Genomic DNA, 23528 nt, shown 5'->3' with positions numbered 1-23528 from the left:
TTTCCTTAAATTATATACACATTGGGTTCCCACATGTGGAGCTAAAAAATAATCGAGTAAACAGATACTATTATTGAAGCACGCAAGTTGATACGTTAGTACATAATGTATTATTACCTAACACATCCAACATTTTACGCCGGTCAAAATCACCATTTCTCACGACATTCTAGTGGCATCATTATAAATAAAACTATGTATGGGTTTCGATTTTCTCATGCGGTAGAAGAAAATGTTTTCATGTTATAGATGCATCTTATGTGGGGTCCATATCTATTAAAAAAATAAAAGAAAACATTGCACGAAAATTGAAGGGTCATTAGTAGGAGAAAATGTTTTCCCATTTTATATTCATGATAATCTTATGTGAAATTTTTTATATATTGGATTTTAAAATACATGTATATGGTTATAATTTAAATTATCTAAAATAATACAGAATCCAAAATATTATTTGGCATAAAAGTTTATGTTCAGAAAAATATGACGAATGCCTACTAATTAATCATCATTTAAAAGAGAAAAAAGGAAAATTCAAAGTACAAAAAATAATTGAAAAGACACGATAAAATTCTTTCACTTGTTTTCCTTCCAAGAATCATAGACAAAAACATTCGTATCATTTAACAATTTTCATATAAAAATCCCTATAAACCCAAAATAATAATAATAATAATAATAAATCCAATAAATAACAGAAAATCTAACATCCATTCATAATATAACAGCAACGGAAAAACTGAACTGTAAATATTATTCCCTAGTTTAAAAATAATTCCTTTTTAGTGCATCACATACAACATTCCACTACAAGTTTCGACATAAGCCTAAAAAATAAAATTACATTGAATTGTATAAGTTTCAACGGCAACTGAAGCTAAGAGCTAAATTTCAAGGAAATTTGGGGCAAACCACAAACAGACACCGCATATCGTTCCTCAATTGGGCAAATTCCCAATCTGAATCTAGGTTTATGTTTGAATTCCAGGAACTCACAAGCAATATAACTTTCAAAATCGTATTTCATATATAAAATTAAAAACTTAATAAAATCAGTATGCCAAATTCTTTTAAGTCATTATACATGGGCTAAAAATATCAACGAGTTGATGGCAAAGAAACCAACATGATACTCAATAGAATCGTCTACTAATAACTCCCTAAGATGTAAATCATTCACAATATCAAATATTATCAAAACAATAAAAACTCGTCACCGCTTAAAAGTAATAGTTTTAAGAGAAAATTTTTATTTTTTTAAATGACACAACTTACCTCTTTTCACTCTCACAAAGAGGTAAAACTCACACCTTTATTTATTTTTGTCAACTCTCTCTCTCTCCTCCTTTATCTATTTTCTCTCTCTTTTAAAATAACCTAACTTTACATCCTTTAAAATGACATACATCTTTCCCTAATTTTAATTGATATTAAAAAAAGTCACCCTGATGCTATAAAGATCCCATCATTCGTTGGAGGTAAAGGTCTATAATAAATGATATTTTCACGCGACTGATTACAAAAATCGAACATTTATGACTTCCAGGTCACGTGACAACATTATCTGTCGTGTCAAGGTTTCCTTCAATTAAAAATCGATGCCGAATAATTAAAGGAAAAAACTATTCTCATATTACATGACATAAATTTTTTCTCCTACATACCTTTCGATAACCTATGAAGCACCGATACTTCAAAAATCCTGATATGTCGTGTCCGACACTCCGACACTTCAATACTCGTTGCAAAGACACCAAAAAGATTCAAAGGTTATGTTACGTTGCATTTTGAATTTCAATTATTAGATTCGTTAGATTAGGATTACGATTTTATTGAGTTTAATATAAACATTTGAGATATATTATGTTTCTTTGCAAAATTGATAGATATTATAAGTTTAGCTTTTTTTTTTGTTAAATAATTGAATACTAAATATAATATACACTACATAAATTAAAAATATTATATAATATCAAAATGTGTCCTAACATGTCAAAATTTAACATTTTTTTAAATTAATGTGTCGAAATGTCGTGTTGTATCCCGTGTCGGTGCAACATAGTTCATAACTGTGCCACCTTTTTCTTTTCTTTTTATTTTTCAGGTGGTGGAGCCAACAAATTTGTCTCTATGAGATAGATAACTTATTTCTTTTAACATGAAATTAATAAAACCCATAATTAAATTAACATCCACGAGACAATTTTCTGTATGGCATCAACCAATATTCTTATACATTTATTACCAATTTTTACCCAAGACAATTTGAAGGAACAAGAATTAGAATTGAATGAAAGTTTTATAATATACTACAAATTGATGTATGATAGACTATGGCCAAAAGTAAACCAAGTCCACAATTTTAGAAGCCCTACACTTACTGATGGTTGTTTCATAACATCCTCTGCCAAAGGGGTTTTGTGATGGGAAGGCTACACAGGCAAACATACAGAAAATGATTTGATATTGAGATAAACAAAATGAGTGAAGGAACCTATGCTAATTAATCAGACGAAACCAAGCCAAATGGTATGGTTAAAACTTAATAGACTGCATATATAATTTTACTATATACAAAAGGCTTGAAACCTGAAAAATAAAAAGTAAAAGATAACTAGATTGCAAAGATCTACACATACATACATATATAGATTGCAAGGATCTAACGGCCTCCATAGGTTGAGGAGGCAATCTAGTACCATTTTCCTACATTGCCAGTTGTATGATTCTATGGTGATGAAGTGCAATAATTTAAGTTGAAAGAAAAGGTAACCGAAGGTTATGGAGACAACTGACCAAGAAAGATGGAAAAATGAATTAATTAATTATCAAAGTGAAAGACATTGTACCCTGTGTGGGAGATTCCTAGGCAATGGAATTGCATTAACATATTTCAAGGGGAACGATTTCTGAGCATTAGCACTTGCATCAGAGGATGATGAGGTCTCTACTCCATCATTTTGCCCCCGTCCATGGAACTTGGCAAATCGATTGATGACAGAAAATCTTTCCAAATCCTGACATTCCACTCTTAAGTCCAAAATTGAGGCTCTGCTATCCAATCTGCATCACCAAGATGCAAAATGACATAAAATACATTAAGAGTACAGTACTAGAGTAAACAAAATTATACCTATCATGTAAAGAAAAATAAAAGCATTGGAATAAAATAGAATATAATAATAGTAGCATTAGCAGGCAACCAAAGTGGAGGGGAAGGATGAAGAAAGCAAAGTTTTCTACATGCCCTGTATAACAGCGATGCAATATTGCAAATAATATCATTACCGTGTCAAATTTAATTTTGAAAAGGCAAACAGAAAAAAGGGCATATCGAAATACTATTTCAATATTTTTGAGCAAATTGATTGTTGTAACAAGGTGCACATTAGATTCGAAGAGAAATATATATATGAAATTTAAGTGGTTCAACCGACTACAAATTTTAGGCATACTTTCACGAGAGATGCAAAAGAAAAATCACAATGGTTGAAGATGTTAACGAGTGTTTAAATTATAGGGATTTAGGTATGAAAGAAAGAAAGAAGAGAATAGAGATTTTAAATAATATACTTTTGTGTATAATAATGTAATATAATGCGATATGATATGCTAAAAAAGCCAAAGTACTACCCCTGATTTATAGTAATACAAGACTCCTAAACCTAATTAAATAAGGAAACAAATCATGAAATATGTTTAGAATATATGAAAAAGAGAAATGTTATTTTTACAACCTATTTTTGTTTACAACCTCTTACAACCACATCTTAACCGTTAATTTTCGTCAATCAATGGTTATCATTTCCGACAATCAAACTCATTAATTAATTATTAATTCACAACAAATGATAACCGTTGATTGGCGGAAATGAACGGTTAAGATGTGGTTGTAAGAGGTTGTAAACAAAAATGGGTTATAAGAATATCCTTTCTCTATGAAAAATATCTCATAATATCTTATTTGTATTTTAGAATAATTTAGAGTATCTTAAATGAACTCATAAAAATAGTTTCTTTATTTCTTAATATTTTGTGATTTATTTCCTTATTCAATTAGGATATAGACTATATAGTCTAACTTAAGTATAAATATGAAAGTGTTTTGTCGTTTGTATCAAATCATAACACATCAAATCAATACCAATTTCATATTATGCAAAAAAAAATTCTCTTTTTTCTTCATTTCCTACCTAAACCCCTATAATTCCAACAAAATATAAAAAATATGGAAACTATTCCTAAGAAATCATTAAAGATACTTTTTAAGATATAATCATGATATTATGAAATACCATCTATAGATTCTAACACTCCTCCTAGCTTTAGCTTGTTACAATTAAACATACCAGAAGATGATAGACTAAAAATATATTCTAATGGCCGGACAGGACGAGATTACGTCTGGGCATTGTATATGGGGCCAAACGCCAAACTGCACATGCTTACTAAAGACCAGTGCACTCCTTGGGGATCGGAGACAGGGTGACTGCATTTGGGGATTGGAAATGGAGGCCAGACTGCATTTGGAACTAGAGACAGGACAATATATGGAAAGACGAGAGAAAATAAAGCCAGTTTACGGCAAGACAAGATGAACCGGATGCTGAAATAATAGGAATTTAGGTAGGAAAGAGAAAAAAAAACGAGAGAACAGAGATTCTAAATAATACTCGTGTATGATGGCGTGATATAATGTGAAACGATATGTTACAAAAGACAAAGCACTGACCCTAATACTAAACTCCTAATCCTAATTAAATAAGAAAAAAAATCATGAAATATAAAGAAAAGTAAAAACTATTTCTAAGAGATCATCTAAGATACTTTAAACTATTCTAAGATATAATCATGATAGTATGAGATATTCTTTAGATATTCTAACAAGAAAAAATAGTTGCCCAAACCCAAAGCCATAATTCCAAAACACCAAAATTCTCAATGTGAATGAGATTAGCAAAACTCTGCAACCTAACAACTAATAATAAATCAGAGTTTGTTTGGGGAACATAAGGATAAGAAAATCGGAAATCTTAAAAGAGACTGATTCCTAGACAAGTTAGAAACTGGTAGGGACTTTTCCAAGGCATAAAGCAGAGAAGATCAAAATTACAAATGACTTCGAGCAGGATTTTCTCAACCGGTAAATTAGTTAGAGGCAGAAGTCTAGAGTTTACGTGTTAAGGAGATGCTAACTCTAAGTTATTTCAGAGTAGCCACTGGGAGGAAAAGACCTTATCAAGGAGATGGCACCCAAGGAGGTGAGCTTTTAAGAGATAAATGGATAATGGAACAACAGTAGAAAAATAACAGTTCTTTACATATCAAGGAAAACTTCTGTAGGCCTTTTAGCGAGGGATACGATTGGTTTCTGTTGAAATATATAGTTCCACATTGATTGTGTGGGCAACTAATGTGACCTTTATAAGGCCTTGGACACTCCCACCCTTTGAGCTAGCTTTTGGGGTGGTGTATCCCAAAGTTCTTTATATGGTATCAGAGCCACCCAATGGGCTCTTGTGTGAGGGGGCGTGTTGAGATATATAGTCCCACATTGATTGTGTGGGCAACTAATGTGACCTTTATAAGGCCTTGGACACTTCCACCCTTTAAGCTAGCTTTTGGGGTGGTATATCTCAAGGTTCTTTATAGTTTCTATCTCTCAGGCCAAGTTTTGCTGGTTGGAAAGACCATTCAAAGAGGACCAGATCTGAAGTGTAATTAGTAGTTAATAAGGAAAAAGCTCCCATGCCTGACACAGTAGTTTTCTTCCGGCATAGGCATTTCATAAGACAAGACATTTCAAAGGTGTGTGCAAAGTTTTACAGCAGCAAAATTGGGGTTAGCATGAATAATGACTTTCATTACTTCGATGGCAGAGTACAGATCCAGTAAGGAAAAGGATCACGACCTATTAGCCTTGTCAGTAGCCTGTATTAACTCACCAGAGTTCCTTTTCCTTAGGTTGAAAGAGGATGTAAGCCTGATAGCATTTTAAAGAATCAGAGTGCCTTCAATGTACTCTACGTTTTTAACTTTTCAAATATTCTAATAGGAATCAAATAGTAAACCAAAAGAATCAAACAGTAAACAACAAGGTTTCTGGAATAAATCCTCTATATATCTCTCATTGCAGTAAACAAACATGGATTAACAATGAAACAATTCTGATTACATGCTATAGTGCTGCTATAGCTCAGAATTATGCAGAAGGAAAATTAACAGAAATGTAAATGGATCAGGATCCTTCGAGACGTCCTGTGATCTCCCATTTTTGCATCAGCAAACTTTATGACCATTCAGGTAACGTTCCCTCGTTCCCTCACCCCTATATCCTCGGGCACAGCATGTGTAACAAACTTCTCTAACAGCCCTGCTGACTCAGCATACTCAATTGGGCTGTGACTCACATCAGCAACATCAGCAACCAAGCTGTGAGCAGCCTTCATGTGACCAGAATCAATAACATCCTCCATGGGCCTCTTACCCCTCTTTGGGTCCCAAACGTACACCTTACCATATTGGGCCTTGTGAATTTGGACCCTATCATATTCTATATTATTTATTTATTTACTTGATGTATATATTATTAATTTTTTCTATAAATTTTTCTTACTTTTATATGGATTCATCGAATGTCGATCACAACAAATTTGGAATAAAGGTGATGATGCTGTTTTTGTGGTTGTTGAGAGTAATTTCAATGCAGAAACACGGAATTTAAAAGCTGTGTAGGATGTTACAATAAGGAAAAGCAGTTTAGTTTCCAAGTTATTTTGAGAGAGCTTATGATGAAGTTGGAGTTTCTGTGATAAGGTACTTACAGGAATGGCACTAGATGGAGACATTAAATTTCTGGATGTACGCAATTGATACTATTCTGTGATTGTTAATGGAGAACCTAAGCCTTAATTGCATTAACAAAAGGGACTTAGGCAAGGGGATCTATCCCATCACTTGTTCACCTTCGTGATTGTTCATAATCTTTTGTTTTCAACTGTTGAAAAGGGACCTTAGGAATGGCATTACAGTCAGCTCTAAATCCATTATAGACACTAATTACTAATATAATTCGATCTGCTCTACATAGACAAACTTGGGATTTGCAATGTCAGGTAGGATTGGTTCAGGGCAATCCGTGCATTTGGATGAAACAGAACCCATATATTATAGGGAATCTCCTAGCCCCTAAATTAGCATAGGGATAGGTTATGTTATCAGCTACTCTTTGGTTCCCAGCCCATGTTTGTTTCAAAGAGGTTGCCATATCCAATTTGCAAGGGTACTAGTCTTCCATACTGCATGCTAGCTTTTTACTTCCTAGTTTTCATTTATCTTATTTTAATTTTCTTCAGGATCCCCTGTCCTTGCCCTTGTGTACTTATTTTCTATTTCATAATTCTTTTTTATGTATGATAAATACCCTTCTACCTTTCAAAAACTCAGTATCAAGGAGTTCACATTTTCAATCATTGATCTTCATTTAAGTGCTAATTCATCTCACATATATCCAATTTGATGCCTTTGGTGCATCTATCATAGCTAATGTAGAGGGTTATACAAATTCTGCTATCAAGAAACCACTTTCCGACCTCTTTATAATCACCCATCTCAGTTCAGCACTTGAAAAGAGCTATAATAGCAACATCAAAAGCAGAAATAATTTTTCCAACATAAAGACATTTTTTTATTCTATCTAAACAAATAAACACAAAATCCAACCTAAATTTGCAAAGGAAGCCACTTACACCACCACAGCCTGTATCTCTATCTCATTAGTATGGGAGACCCATTTAAAGAAGCAAAAAGAAAGTACCCAACCAAGACAAAAGGCCTAATTCAACAACAATTAGCCAAATACCACACAAAAAATGAACAGAAATAACAAGACAAATCTATAACCTTAAAAGATTTCAATGCCAAAGCACTTGTTCATTTGTATTCATACAGATAGATGAGCCTGTTTACTAAATTTGTTACTTGTATAGACCAGAGACACTATTTGAGAAACCCATGAAGAAAATAAAATAATGGATAGAAAGCATAAAATTGAATACTTGTTGTAAATAATATTGATTTATTTTTTATTTAGTCGTTTATTGTTGTATTGGGCCAAGCCCTTTGCTGTATTGGGCCAAGCCCTTTAGGTTAAAAGTAGGTCAAATATTCTCTATAAATAGAGAACCCCTTGTACACATTATTTACAATTCTCAAATATATCAGAATACCCTTTTTCAAGTTGGTATCAGAGCTCTCGATCTTGAGGGCTCTGCTTCCGCGCCTACGAAACCTTTTTTTGTTTTTCCATCTCTCGCTGCCATCAGCCGCCACCGGAAAAATTTTCCGGGGACCTCTTGGACCGAGAGATCACTGCTTCTCTTTGTTTTTTTCTCTCATCTTCCTCAATAACAAGACCCCAAACTGAACCGTTCAACGTCACCTCCAAACAGAAAGCGTTTTTCACTAACTAAGAACATTGTTCATCGCGATTGATCTTCTTTCTGGCGGCCATTCAACTCCGATCAGCCCCAGATAGGTTCGCAACCCTTGGACGACCTTTGCCTGAAAAGCCCAGCCAGATCAGACGTCAGACGCGCCTCCACGCGCCGCTTCTTTCCCTGCGCGTGAATCCCACGCGCCGCCAGCTTCACCGGCGCGTGACAGCGCGTGACGGTTGCTATTGGCTGCGGACCGGTGCAGTCTTGATCGACTCTCCAAGCTCGTTCTGGATCTGTGCTCACCTCTTTGATCGGACCTCGTTTGGTAATTTTTCGTGATTTTTTGGCTTCTTGGTACTATTCCTTGGGTTGTTTTGCAGTATGGCCGCTTCCGACGGTGATTCAACTCTAAACTTATCTGAAAAAAATTCTACCTCATCTGTGGTGACCCCTCTTGGTCACAATGATCTTCCAAGTCTACATCAAAGTTATCGATTTGACGGATCAAATTATTTGTCATGGTCTCAGTTCATTCGTACTACCATCAAGAGTCGCAATAAGATTGCTCATCTTGATGGCCCTGCTCCTGCTGCCACGGATCCCGATTTTGCTGTTTGGGATAACGAGGATTCTCTTATCATGACTTGGTTGTGGAATTCGATGACTCCTGAAGTGGGTCGTAATTGTATGTTCTTGTCTTCTGCTATGGAGATTTGGGAAACTGTCCGCTCCACTTATTCCTTGAAACAGGATATGGTTGCGCGCTATGAATTGCGCAATAAAATATTCACTACAAAACAAGATTCTTTATCCGTGACTGAGTACTATGGCACCTTGAAGGAGTTATGGACTGAACTTGATCAATTTCAGAGTTTGAAGATGAAATGTACTGCAGATGCTACTGCTTTAGCCAAGGAGGTGGAAAATGAGCGTATTTTTGATTTTCTTGCTGGTTTGAATTCCGAGTATGATCCTATTCGGGTTCAGATACTTGGCAAAGAAACTTTTCCATCCCTTTCTGCTGTTTTCAATACTGTTCGGGGAGAGGAGAATCGTCGGGGTGTTATGATGAACCCTGATAAATCTGTCATGTTATCATCAAAAGATGGTGCTGCTTCTAAACCCACTGATGGGTCTGCTATGATTTCAACAAAAAAGGATGGTTCTACTTACAGGAGTTCCTTTCCAAAATATTCTGATGGAGCATCTTCTAGACCTAAGAAAGATGATCGCTGGTGTTCTTATTGTAAAAGAACAGGTCATATCAAGGATCTATGCTATCGCCTCCATGGAAAACAAACTGTCTTAGAAAAGATGGCAAGGATGCGTGGTCAAGCGCATTTTACTTCTTCTGATATAGCTCCTACACCTAATGAGACCCAACCTGCATTTCGTCCAGATGAGTTGGAACGACTTCGAACCATACTTGATTCTCTGAGTGAGCCATCTGGTACTAGTGATTTGGCTATGACTGGTATGAGCTCCAAAATTTCTTCTTTTCTTACTTCATGTATTGATTTTAAACATTCTTGGGTTGTTGATTCTGGTGCTACTGATCATATGGCTTGTTGTGCTGACCCCTTTGTTTCTTATAACCCTACCATTGGCACTCATACGATAGCCGTAGCTGATGGCTCCCATACATCAGTTGCGGGTTCTGGTAACATAAAATTACAGCCTTCCTTACATCTCAAAGATGCTCTTCATGTCCCTAAACTTTCTACTAATCTTCTTTCTATTCATAAAATCACAAAAGATTTAAATTGCACTGTAACCTTCTTTCCTACTAACTGTGTTTTTCAGGATCTCGCCACAGGGAAGACGATTGGGGGTGCTAAAGAGCAAGGTGGGCTGTATTATCTGGTGTCACAATCTCCTGCAACTCATGTTAAGGATCACATCTTACTGTCACATGGCCAGTCAACTGCTGATTCTCTGATTTGGCTTCATCATAAGCGCTTGGGACATCCTCCATTTAGTGTACTCAAGTCTTTATTTCCGTCTTTGTTTTTGTCTAAGTCTGTTGAGTCTTATCATTGTGATGTTTGTGAGTTTGCTAAGCATCATCGTGTGTCTTTCCCTTCTAGTATTACTAAAAGTGTTGAACCTTTTGATCTTATTCATTCTGATGTTTGGGGTCCTTCTAAGGTCCCTCATTCTTCTGGAAATAAATGGTTTGTTTCTTTTATTGATGATTGCACTCGTGTAACTTGGGTTTACTTAATGCATGAAAAGTCTGAGGTACCAAAACTGTTCTTTCAATTTTATAAAATGATTGAGACTCAATTTTGTAAAAAAATCAAAAGACTAAGGACAGATAATGGTACTGAATATGTCAATCACTCTTTTTCACAATTTATACAAAATCAAGGTATGATTCATGAACTTACATGTGTAGACACCCCTCAACAAAAATGGGGTTGCTGAAAGGAAAAATCGTCACCTTCTTGAAGTTGCTCGTGCCCTATTGTTTCAAACACATGTACCCAAAAGCTATTGGGGAGATGCCATTCTTACTGCAGCATTCTTGATCAATCGTCTACCCACTCGGGTTCTCGATCATGTAAGTCCTATTCACTCCATGACTTCTTTTTTTCCTTCTATTCCAACTTTGCAAAGTCTTCCTCCTCGAGTGTTTGGGTGTGTTGTCTTTGTTCATATTCATAAACAGCATCGCAGTAAGTTGGATCCTAGGGCTCTTAAATGTGTCTTCCTTGGATATGCTCCTGATAAGAAGGGCTACAAGTGTTATCACCCTGGAAGTCGGAAATTTTTTGTTTCTATGGATGTTACATTTCAGGAATCTGAGTCCTTTTTCCAAGGTCCTCATCTTCAGGGGGAGAATGATTCACCAGAAGACTCATCACCTTCCTTCTTTGAAACTTCAGTGTCTACTCCTTCACCTGTGTCAGTGTCACTTCCTCTTGTTCCTGTTCCTAATGTGTTTATGTCTGATCCTCCTGTGACTGATCCTCCTATGACTAATACATCAAGTACACAAGAGATACGGAAGATTGTAACACCTGAATTGGTATATCAAAGAAGGAAACAGCCCACATTGCCTCAACAGCAACCTCAATCGTCTGAACCACTGGTAAGTCCTGAATCTCATATTTCTGATCATGATACTTCTGATGACTTACCCATTACTACTGCTTCTGATGATTTACCCATTGCTTTAAGAAAAGGAAAAAGATCTTGTTCCAAGAAATCTTGTTCTTCCTGTCCCTCTTGTACTCAATACCCTATCTCCCATTTTGTTTCCTCTGCTAATCTTTCTGTGCAGCACAAAAGCTTTGTTTCAGCACTAGATTCTACTTCAATCCCAAAATCAGTACATGAAGCTTTGAAAGATGGGAATTGGGCTCAAGCCATGCAAGAGGAGATGAATGCGTTGGAGAAAAATAAAACATGGGAAGTTATTGATAGACCCAACGGAAAGAAAGCAGTAAGGTGCAGATGGGTTTATGCCCTAAAATATAATTCTAATGGCACTCTTGAGAGATACAAGGCTCGAGTAGTCGCCAAAGGTTACACTCAAACCTATGGCATTGATTATGAAGGAACCTTTGCTCCAGTTGCAAAGATGAATACAGTGAGAATCTTGTTGTCCCTTGCTGCCCATTACAATTGGGATATAAATCAATTTGATGTGAAAAATGCTTTCCTCAATGGTGAGTTAGAAGAAGAAGTCTACATGGAAATCCCGCCTGGTTTTGATTCTGTGAAGGGGGAAAATAAAGTTTGTCGATTAAAAAAGGCCTTGTATGGATTGAAGCAGTCACCTCGTGCTTGGTTTGGGAGGTTTACTAAGGTTATGATGACCTTAGGATATAGACAGAGTCAAGGAGATCACACTCTTTTCTTCAAGCACTCCCAAAACGGGAAGCTTACTGTGCTCCTTGTATATGTTGATGATATTATTATCACAAGTGATGATTTTGTGGAAAGACAGATTCTGCAGACACGGCTTGCCTCTGAGTTCGAAGTCAAAAACCTTGGGAAACTGAGATATTTCCTAGGGATAGAAGTAGCTCATTCAAGCAAAGGAATTTTTATCAGCCAAAGGAAATATGTTCTTGATCTTCTCAAAGAAGCAGGAAAGCTCGGGTGCAAACCCTCTAATACTCCTATTGAGCAGAATCACAAGATGGGCTATGAAGAAGAGAGTCCTCCAGTTGATAAAGGACAATATCAACGGCTAGTTGGGAAATTGATATATCTGGCCCATACTAGACCAGACCTAGCTTATGTTGTTAATGTTGTCAGTCAGTTTATGCACGATCCAAAGGAAAAACACATGCAGGCAGTAGAGAGAATTCTTCAGTATCTTAAAGGTACTCCTGGTAAAGGATTGTTATTCCGACGTGATGGCAATCTATCTTTAGAAGTCTACACAGATGCTGATTATGCTGGATCCATGACTGACTGTCGTTCTACCACTGGTTATTGCATGTTTCTTTGCGGTAACTTAGTGACATGGAGAAGTAAGAAACAAGATGTGGTTGCCAGATCAAGTGCAGAAGCTGAATTTCGAGCTATGGCTCAAGGCATTTGTGAGTTACTGTGGCTGAAAATTGTACTTGATGATCTCAAAATAAAATGTGAGGGACCTATGAAGCTGTTATGTGATAATAAGTCCGCTATTTGTATAGCTCATAATCCAGTTCAACATGATCGGACTAAACATATTGAGGTCGACCGCCATTTCATCAAAGAGAAACTTGATAGCGGGTTGATTACCACTCCATACATTCCCACTGGGCGTCAATTAGCTGATCTATTAACAAAGGGGCTTCCTTCAGACAGATTTCAAGAACTTACTAGCAAGCTGGGAATAATAAATATCTATTCCTCAGCTTGAGGGGGAGTGTTGTAAATAATATTGATTTAGTTTTTATTTAGTCGTTTATTGTTGTATTGGGCCAAGCCCTTTGCTGTATTGGGCCAAGGCCTTTAGGTTAAAAGTAGGTCAAATATTCTCTATAAATAGAGAACCCCTTGTACACATTATTTACAATTCTCAAATATATCAGAATACCCTTTTTCAAGTATACTGTGTTAGTACCTTAATATATCATCTTCCAGTTTCCTTGCTCTCCCAACAAGATCCATAACTTTCAAAATGTAATGATCAATTTTATCAGAAGATTTACGCTTCTCATGCAGTCTACAAAACATATCAATAAAAAATGTCAATTATTTCATAAAGCAGGAATATATATATATATACATATATATATATATATATATATATCAAAACCATTATATGAGCCATTCAAAAAAAAAAAAAAAACAATTCTTACGGGTTTTTCGTGCCAGGAGGCAAAAGTGCATCACATCCAGACCATGAGATTGAACTGCATGCATCTCCTAATGCTAATCTGGCAACAGAGTATATCACACTCTCATGATGCAACTTCACATCTGCTACAAAAACCGCTGCTGGAGGAGGGCTAAGTAGTTGCTGCATAAGTTGTGTAGTCAAGACAAGTCTTCTTTTTGACTTCACCATTGCTGGCAAATCTTCAACTGCCTCTGCATCTTCTTCAACCTATAATTATAGATAGAGTGAAGTGAAGTGGTCAATTATAGAATTTATAGATAAATGAGTGTAGATTGATTAGTTATAAACAAACCTTTTCAATCAATCTATTTGCAGTTCGGGCCCAGTCTAATTCTGCCACACTGCAAAATAATAAGAATTTTAAGTTATCTTGGGAGAAAAAATATTTAATAAATTGATAAACTTAAAACAAGATTAAAATAGAGTCACATTGATACAGCAGAAACATAAGGTATTTTTCTTTCAAAACAATTGAAACAACATAATATCAACTGGTGAAAGACAGGATCTTTTCCTACAACAATAGAAAGAAGGAAAAAAAGTGCATTAAATCAGTTTTGTCAACCACCTGATATTTCGGAGCCTTTCAGAACCCTGTGTCAGTTCTTTATGCCATGGCAGAAGTTCAGATGTGGCACTTTTACGCTTCTTTGGTCTCATAATAAGCAAATCAGGTTCAACTGCAGGAGTCGATAACTGAGAATGTACATGCTCACTTGCAACTGAAGCAGGCATTGGACTTTGCCTAGCGTTGCCAAGTTGATCATCACTGAGACTACTAACTTGCTCTATTGAATTATGAAAATGCAAACTATTTGATTGGTTCTGTACCATAGAAGGATGGTCCATAATCTTAGAAGCAGTCATCTTCCTTGCATCATACATTGGCAATATCTTACCATTTTTAAAGGTTCCATATTGCTCAAACCATGACGGTGCCATCTGTGGATTTACCAGAGAATGATCACTTCCTTCAGAAGTTGCTTTACTACTATCAGAGACATTGAGAGCATTTTTCTGACAATATCCAACCACCTCCTGAGAAGACGTGTTTGTGTCCTGTCCATCACCTGTCTTTGTTGAAAAATGTATCATATTAGGATCTGATGATGGCGTGGGACAATTATTACCAGACACATCCTTGACCACATTATCATATCCATATGACAACTGTAGCCCACGGTTGGAATCTACCTGCTGTTTGTCCACGACATTATCTGAAACTTTCAATCTTTTGACATCCTGATTACCAGGATCAATAACCACATTTCTCATGGATTGAACTTGATCCAGCAAGGAGAAATTCTGATTCAAAACATTGTTTGGTCTTAAAGACCGGCCAAAAGCTTCAATATCTCTAGAGGTAGCAATTGGGCTAGGTTGAGGTGCATCAGATGTACATTTCGCAACAGGTTCCTTTACATGTGATGCACCTGCAGCCTTTTCAACAGCACTCTCAGGCAATTTCTGCTGCCCAGACCTTTCTTGAAGTAAATTTCCCACAGAACTATTGGAGTAAACAGAAAAAGGGCCAATTCCAGAAAGGTCATTACCATCTTTTTCTGAACCCTCATCACCTGGCTTCTGTACACCAGTTGTCATTTTACAATCACTTATTTGTTGGGGCTGCAGCGGAATGTTTGAAGTATTAGGATGTTCCTTGCTAGAAACACTGGTCCATACATTGTGTAAAACTTTTGAAGGGGCACCATGCAGTGATGCACTAAATGTGACAGAAGGTTGAGTGCCAGCCTCTACTGCCAAAATTTGGATGGCAGGATCTCCCACTCGAATTTGGTCTATACCACTCAGCTGGGACACATCCTGCGCAGATGCCAATTCAGACTGACTAGTTTGAGCTCTTTCACAATATTCATTTATCTGATTCATGGAAGCAGTGCAATCAACAAAAGTTGCATTAGCAGATTGAGTATTTGTTACTTGACCACCAAGATTAGCAATATTTTGATTTTGAGTAAGGATCCTGGAGAAAGGTAACCCAGGTGTAAAAGCACGTGGAGTGTTTCCCAGCATACTGTACTGAGAGGCCTTATCAAAAAAATTTCCTGTGGTACTAGAAATATTATTCCTGAGCTCCCTATGAGATGATTCCTGAGAAGGAAAAGACTGATTGGTAGCCAACCATGTATGGCCCTTATCCCCTGTCTCAGACACATGTGGCATAGTAAGACCTGTCTCTGATGATCCACGAGAAGGTACCATAGGAAGCCATTGAGTAGGAGGAGCCAATTGTAAACCAAAGCCCTGAGACAAAGAACTTCGATTCCGCTGAGGATGTACAACAGATCCATCAGAAGATTCATTTTCAGACACCCTGGAAGATAAACGGCAGTTAGAAGGGCTTGTGTTTGTTGCAATGCCATACCCCTTTGACTGATCCACTTTATGAAGAAGCTCAAGAATATTTTGACTACAATAATTTTAACAAATTGAAGCAAACAGTTGAGCAAGGGTCATCACTTTAGTCAGGCAAGACTTTATAGCAGGAGAAGGAAAGAAAGAGAACATGTAAAACAGGTATCAGCGCCAATTAGACCAAAACTTTAGCACATGAAATAATAAAAAGCATGCAAGCCATAGTTACTTATCATTACAAACAGCAGATACTTCAACAATGATTAAGAAGGAAATACCATATGATTATCCTAAATTCCGAAGTTTAAAACTAAAGCAAGAGGAAATTCTCAAAATTCAACTACCTGGGTGAAGCAGTCTTCTGTAAGGCAAAATTACCAATACTTCTATCCAATGAGGTCAATGTCTTTGGCATATGACCAGGGAGTATGGTTTTCAAAGCATTATTGCCCAAGCTTTTTGAGCCACCCTGAAAATCAGGTGCATGCTTCAGTCACATTTTAAAGGATATAAACAACTGTTGAATCTCCAAGATGTAGAGAAAATTCTAAGTATTAACAGTGACACTTGCATAAAAGTATAAAACTGGGTAACCTACAAATTACCTTCTCCGTTTCACTATAATTCCCATCAGAATGGCCATACTTTGACTGACCAAGATAGCTTTGGTCTTGCTCTTTATGTCCTCCAAAGGGTTGATGGGCCATAGGCTGTGAATTTATGACGTGCTTGTTTCCATAAGATTCCAATTCAACACCCAAATCCCCCATTGGGTGATACTGAAATTTACGAGTTACAGGAGGTCTTCGATTTCCCTGACCAGATAACTTTGGGCTACACAAATCATTGCCATCAAAACCGGTATTTTCTCTCATACCACCAGCTCTAGGATGGGAAGGATTAGAGCCAAGACCATCTGCTGATTTTTCTTTTTTGTTAGAATTCTCCATATCATGTGCCTCACCTTCTACCTTTCCATTCTTTGAAGATTCCAAAACTAAAGGGTTCTTCTCCATATGATGCTTAGAATTTCCCAAAACTTCATTTCTTCTATAGCTCCCTTCCGACTCTGCATCTCTCCATACATCAACACTAGGGAGCTGCTTGCTACTCTGCCGGCTGATCCATGCAGTGCCTGAATTTGGTAATGCAGCAATACCATTCATACCAGAATCCTCCCCACAAACCTGCATATTACCTGCAGACTTTACATGTTCCAACTCACCAGATGAATTAGTGTCCGATTCTGGCTCCCACATAGCAGGAACATGACCCATTTCCTCATGCATAGCTTTCCCGTGATGGGCCTGCAATGAGTTTTCATTTTCATGGGTTTTGAAAGTAGAACTGCTATCAAATGGGGTCGATTTCATAACATCCCAACCATTAGATTTATTGAATGGACCACCACTACTATTACGTGACGATATGGTCTGTTGATGGGTCCAAGAACCTGATATAACCTTTTCATTTTTTTCTGAACCTGAAGAGTTAGCAGCATTTCCATATATATGACCCCCTTCCAAAAGTTGCTTTTGCTGAGGACTGCAATCTAACCATTTGCCTCTTTCTAAAAACTGTGAAATTGGTCTCTGAGAATCAGTCTGTAACCTGTCATGCTGTTCATGTGAACAATCAGGACCTGACTGATGAAATCTAGAAACACCAGAACAGTTTTCAGTGGTATTGGGCCTATTCACATCATCAGGCCGCAGAAAAGGTCTTGAATTTATATTGGAAGCTGATTGCAAGTTATTGTCAGTCCAAACTGATTGCTGTTTGCTACTATCAGTAGTTGAAGGCCGGTCATTTCCAGACGAACAACCCTTATTCCAGACACTTAGACCACTCCATTCCTCCTGTATGCCCATGTCACTATTAGAAGTTTCTGCTACAGCAGATTGCATTAGCGCACTCCAACTCCCACTCTGAATAGATGGAAATCCACTAAAACTATCTGTTGTACCATCCAGCATATTGAAACCACCTGTATTCCTGCTAAATCCATCCCAAAGGCTGTCATCTGAACCAAACAAAATCTTCTCTTCAGTTGGATCTAGGGTAGCCACATTCTGTGAAGGAGGAGCCTGCACTAGCATCTTGTCCTGCGACATCTCTGAAGATCCATCTAATTCTTGCCTCCCATGAAAATCTTGCATTGGTACAATTCTTTGCTCAGAATTCACTTGCTGCAAGTTCTCCATATTCAGTCCACTATTTACACCATGAGCAGTAGAACTAAACACACTTTTTCCTTGAATATCCTGTCTTGAAACCAAAGTCCCATCATTTGTGTTAGTTTGGTCTGAAAATGCATCATATTGATGAGCAGGAAATGAATTTCCACTGGCTGATATGTTTGCCAGTGCAGATTTGTCCCCATGAACATGAGAATACTGGTGTGGGATAGAAAACTGAGACACTGCAGGCTTATCTGCTTGAACATTCCCATACAGGTTAGGAGTACCTCTTGAGCCAGAAATTGGAACCCCATAAAGAGACTGATCTCCATGATTAGGAACCAAACCCATCAGGCGCAGTGCCTGTCCTTGGTCAGGAGATAACATAAGTCCATTAGAGGACCCATGCATAACTGGAGATGCACCACGTTGGAGCCAGTTTGCATTAGCTGGTACAACTTCAGGCTGCCATGCAAGGTTAGATGCCTCGTTGACGGGAATGCCATTGATAAGAGACCCAGAATGGGTTGTAACTGTCTGTTTTGAAATGGAGGAAGCAGGAGTTATAGAACTCTGTTGCTTTGCTTCTAGTTGATGAAATTGTTGCTGCCTCTGAAGCTCTTGCATCTGGTTAAGCATTGCTTGCTGCTGTAATAGATGCATTTCATTCATCCCTGACTGCTGTCTAGGCAATGGCTGAAGCATTTCACCATGGCGACCACTTATTTGCTGTTGACCTCCAAAAAAATCAAAATTGACAGGGGATTCAGCAACATCATTTCTGACCAAGTTTTTCTTATAGAGTTCAAGACCGCTCCCTTGTGACTCAAGCACAGGTATTCCTCTTGATAGGCTTTGCCAATCAGATTCCGTATCCACTCCCAAAATGTTAGCTTCATTCTGCCTTGTCTGGAAAACCTGCTGTCCCTGCATATAGCCATTCACAGCTGTTCGTTGGTTTGACAGCTGATTTCTGGTAGACTCAGGCCTAAAATTTGATTGCGACATGTTGAAACCATGTCGCAAATGTGGAGAGCTTGTGTGTCCCTGCTCAGAATCTTTGTGCCAGCAAAGGCAGTATTATTAGAAATTAATGGAGACAATCTCAAACCATATAACAAAGTTAAACTTCAACATCACATGTTAGTTATATAAATCCAAAATAAATGTATGGAACAGGATAATTACAAGTAAATAAATTATCATTGATAAAGTATTAAAAACTTAAAAAAAAAAAGTTTATAGAACTTTTACCTGATTGCTGTAGATTAAAATTCTTCACATTGGAAATAAAAGGCACACCAGCCGACCTCTGGTTACTAGCCCACAAATTGTTGCTTAGTCCTGGCCAGTTCCCATCAACCGCCTGTGAATGATACTGTCCCTGGGACAAGTTTTCTTGACCAAAAAAATTATGGACCCTGTCTCCTGCTTCGTTTCCAGGCATAGATAATCTAGCCCACAAATTTTCAGCAAACAACTATTTATAAGGCCTAATTGACCAAGGCAGAAAGTTTAAATTTTAAACAACCTATGTAGCAGGAAGACTGAAAAAAAAAGTTTCTCCAAATATGATGAGGTCCAAAAACACACCTCTGAGCAACTATCATTCAACCCTGGAAATTAGTAAAAAATCCCTGCAAGTAAAAATCCATTTGGAGTATATTAACTAATAGAAATAGCAGTGAAAAGATATGGCAGGATAACAATAATAACAGACATGTGTCACAAACATCATATACTTGGGCACCATAAATAAAATGCATCATGTCATTTATAATGTTGTTTTGTTCTGAAACAACAAAAGAAAAGGGTTACAATATTGGGCCACAATCTCCTACATGCATAATAAAGATTACTGAGGATTTTGCACAACAGTGAAATCCACACATGTCTCAGTAGCCAGCAATATAAGATGAAAAATTAGCTTTCTAAAAAGGAACATCAAATGATTATCATATTGTTAGAGATATAATAAACCATTTATGTCCCCCCCCCCCCCCCTCCCCAAACACACACACACACACACACACACAAAACCACCCAATAATTTAAGCTTTTGGGAGAGTTGGTTCTTGACAAGATATCGTAATTTATATGACCAAGTGATCTAGAGTTCAATCTTTACCGCCCCTATTCTTCTAATAAAAAATTAAATTTCAACATAAGGTCACAAGGTAAATTGGGTCTTTGTATTATCCACACTTCAAATCCCAAAAAGGGTTTTTGCATCTAGGGGCATGTTCAAGATATAATAAAATCATTCATGTGCCTTTCCCTAACAACTTAAACTTTTACGAATGTTTTGGTTCATGACATATGATGTTACCAAGTGAAATAGCCTAGTAAAAAACAGCCTTTAAGCTTTTTTCCTAAGCCTAATACCATTATCCTCAGGAAAGTTACAAATGCATCACATTTGAGGCAGCTCATCCACTAATAAGTTCACATCAACATCAACAACACATTCATCCCAAATTAATTAGGTTCGGTGGTCGATGTACCCAAATAAAAGGCAAGAAAAGATTGAGGAAAAAGAAGAGAAATAAAAATAAATCATAATAATAAATTAAGAAAATAAGATAAAATAAAAAATATATTTAGCTTCCTACTTCAAAAAAATTTTGCTAATTTAAGGAGTGGTGCACAATTGCACATGAGGGATCAAAATGGAGAAAGTTTTAACAGGCCGAGACAAACTCCAAGTCAGCCAAGCCAATGAATCTAAAGTACGAAACACATATAATAAGCAAAATGCAAAACCTTAAAGAAATTTCCTGCATGTTTATGCCTAGGAAAAACAATAGTCATTCAGACATAGAAGAAGAGAATCCCACAACAAAGTTTCTATTTTGCATGCCCTATATGCAGCTTCACCTCTATTTGAAATTGGTTGTTGTTCTAGAATGCATTCAATCTTACTATTTCTGTTATACCATACTTACAGCCCACTAATATTTAACTATTCCTGCAACTTACTATCCTTAAGAAAGTTGATAAATTCATCACATTTGTTGTAACTGGCAGTTATTCTTCAAATAGAATAACCAGTGAAGATCCAAAGGAGTACCCAAAAACTTCAAATCATCTGTAATCTTGAAACTTCCCCATTTTGCACTAAATGTATACAAACAATTTAACTACAGATATAAAAAGACATTCACCACAAGAATCCACCATTCCTGTTCATACCTACCAGACTCATATGGCATCCAAAAGCATAGAATTTTGAGTATAAAACCTATTTTAATAACTAGCCTAAAATTGCCTGGATATAATCTACCTACATAAATTATTTACAAGCTCAGATTTTAGATACAAGAAAATTAAAGATGAGTATAAGTTATATATTCAGACTTCAGCATATGAATTCTCTCTCAGAGCCACACTAAGGTAGACGGTTTGGTACATAGAACAAAATGGAACGCTCTGTTCAGTTCTGCCTTCCTTGGTTACACTGCTTTTAATGGAACCAAAAATGCACTACTTTTTAACCCCCATGTCCTGACATGTTCTATTTTTATAATGCACCAAACATAGAATAGAACCAGTATGTTATGCTCTGTCCCGTTTTAATATTTCTAACAAATGCTAGCTATGCACTGTCCTGAAGGCATCAAGAACCTCTGGTGTCATTACAACATATTTCACTTAGGGGCTGTTTGGTATAAAGATTGTTTTAGAAATCCTGGGAAAGTGGGGTGGGGCAAAAAATTTTCCTAACGTTTGTAATGAGGAAACTGAAAATATTCCTCGGAAACTTTTTTTCCCATCATTTTAGTTTTAACTACAGAATCTCAAACGAAAATACCATCTGATACATAGTATTTTTATTTTCCCAGGGAATTAGTATAATTAACCCAACATTCCTGGAAAAAATTTAGACCTACCAAACATCTTTTCGTAACTTACCCGGGAAAAAAAAAATCCCACATCTTGTTTTTCCAGTAAAAAAAATATCTCCTCTACCAAACGCCCCCTTATGTAAACAAACAGGTGCACCAATTAGATTTGCATATGCATATGTATGCGTGCCTGAATTGAACAGTTTCATAGTTTATCCATTCTATCTCAAGATGTCGATGGTTACAGGCTGCACTGGGGTCAGAAATCAGTATAACTTTACTTGACCATGTCTCCTGATTTTTTTGAAGCTAAGGCAAACTACTGACCCAACACCAATAGAAAAAATCATAAAAATTTTCGATAGATTCTTGCAGTCACTTAGTACTATTGAAGTATTGACTGAGCCATTTTCAGTAAATTAGAAAACAGAGAACAAACCAATTAGACCAAGTGACTAAAGATGCACCCATTTTATATTAGAACTTCTGTTAGCCCTACTTTCTATGATGCAAAAGGCACACCAATATTGCAGTGCAAAATGGTGTCTGAAGAGAAGAGAAAGAGAAACAGACAGACAGAGACGAGCAGGGATTTCAAAAACTCCACCTCTAAATGTGTTATTTTAAATTCTTCATTTTGAGGGGTGGAAAAAAAGAAAACACCCTATGAATATCCTTAAGAATTTTCAAAACTCCTAAATAAATTATCCTGAAAAAACAGTATTTTATCACAAACACAATGTATTTTAAATTCTCCTCCCTCCTCAGAATTCCTTATCCAAACAAAGCCTTACTTTCAATAGATATAAGGGATGCCAACAATTCAGGGTTTCCTTCCCCTGACAACGAAACAAGGAAGAAGAAGAAGAAGAAACGAGCCAAGACTAAAATCTAATCAAATACGCACAAAGTCAACAGAGATGAAATGGGAGGAAGCAAAATACACAAACACTCAATCACAATTCTTCTCCCCCAACTCTCCCAGCAGCTAGTTCAACCCACAAACAAAATAAATAAATAAATAAATAAAATAAAATCACACATTCACAGCGAAAACACACAAGATCGGAAGCACGTGCACAATTCCATCTCACAAGCAACATTTAAATTCGACGAGACCGCACAAAAACAACTGCACGAGCTTCCACAATTGCACACAATCGTAGATTTACTATCTTCTAAACTAAAGTTTTCTAGAGAGAGAAAGCTGAAGATAGGGTTTTCAGAGACACAAAGATAGGCAGCGGAACTCACAGTGACATTGAGAACGCTCCATTAAAGCACGAAGCTGATCCCCGAAGCGCGTTGAGGAGCCAGGCTTTTAGGGTTTGTAGCGAGGAAG

General features: G+C 36.9%; 1 protein-coding gene across 2 annotated transcripts; it reads right to left on the bottom strand.

Moving 5' to 3' along the window:
* Nucleotides 1-2534: 2534 nt before the first annotated feature.
* LOC133289133 (uncharacterized) lies at nucleotides 2535-23509 on the bottom strand. 2 transcript variants are annotated; one of them, XM_061487002.1, is made up of 10 exons: nucleotides 23441-23509; nucleotides 19935-19978; nucleotides 19596-19795; nucleotides 16767-19399; nucleotides 16506-16630; nucleotides 14354-16216; nucleotides 14078-14126; nucleotides 13745-13992; nucleotides 13507-13608; nucleotides 2535-3063 (listed from the first exon to the last, which is right to left on the bottom strand). In XM_061487002.1, exons 2-10 carry the CDS (start codon nucleotides 19949-19951, stop codon nucleotides 2829-2831), a joined length of 5472 nt encoding a protein of 1823 aa, XP_061342986.1. In that variant the 5' UTR covers nucleotides 19952-19978; nucleotides 23441-23509; the 3' UTR covers nucleotides 2535-2828. The 2 variants fall into 2 exon arrangements, with proteins under 2 accessions (XP_061342986.1, XP_061342987.1); XM_061487003.1 differs by having other exon boundaries at nucleotides 14354-16120.
* Between the last annotated feature and the right edge of the window lie 19 nt (nucleotides 23510-23528).

Source organism: Gastrolobium bilobum, unplaced genomic scaffold, assembly GCF_033153095.1.
Source record: "Gastrolobium bilobum isolate Gb01-03AN ecotype WA unplaced genomic scaffold, APGP_CSIRO_Gbil_v1 utg20029, whole genome shotgun sequence".
NCBI lineage: Eukaryota > Viridiplantae > Streptophyta > Magnoliopsida > Fabales > Fabaceae > Gastrolobium > Gastrolobium bilobum.
The sequence above is the reverse complement of the archived record's forward strand: the minus strand, read 5'-3'. Positions and strand labels throughout refer to the sequence as shown.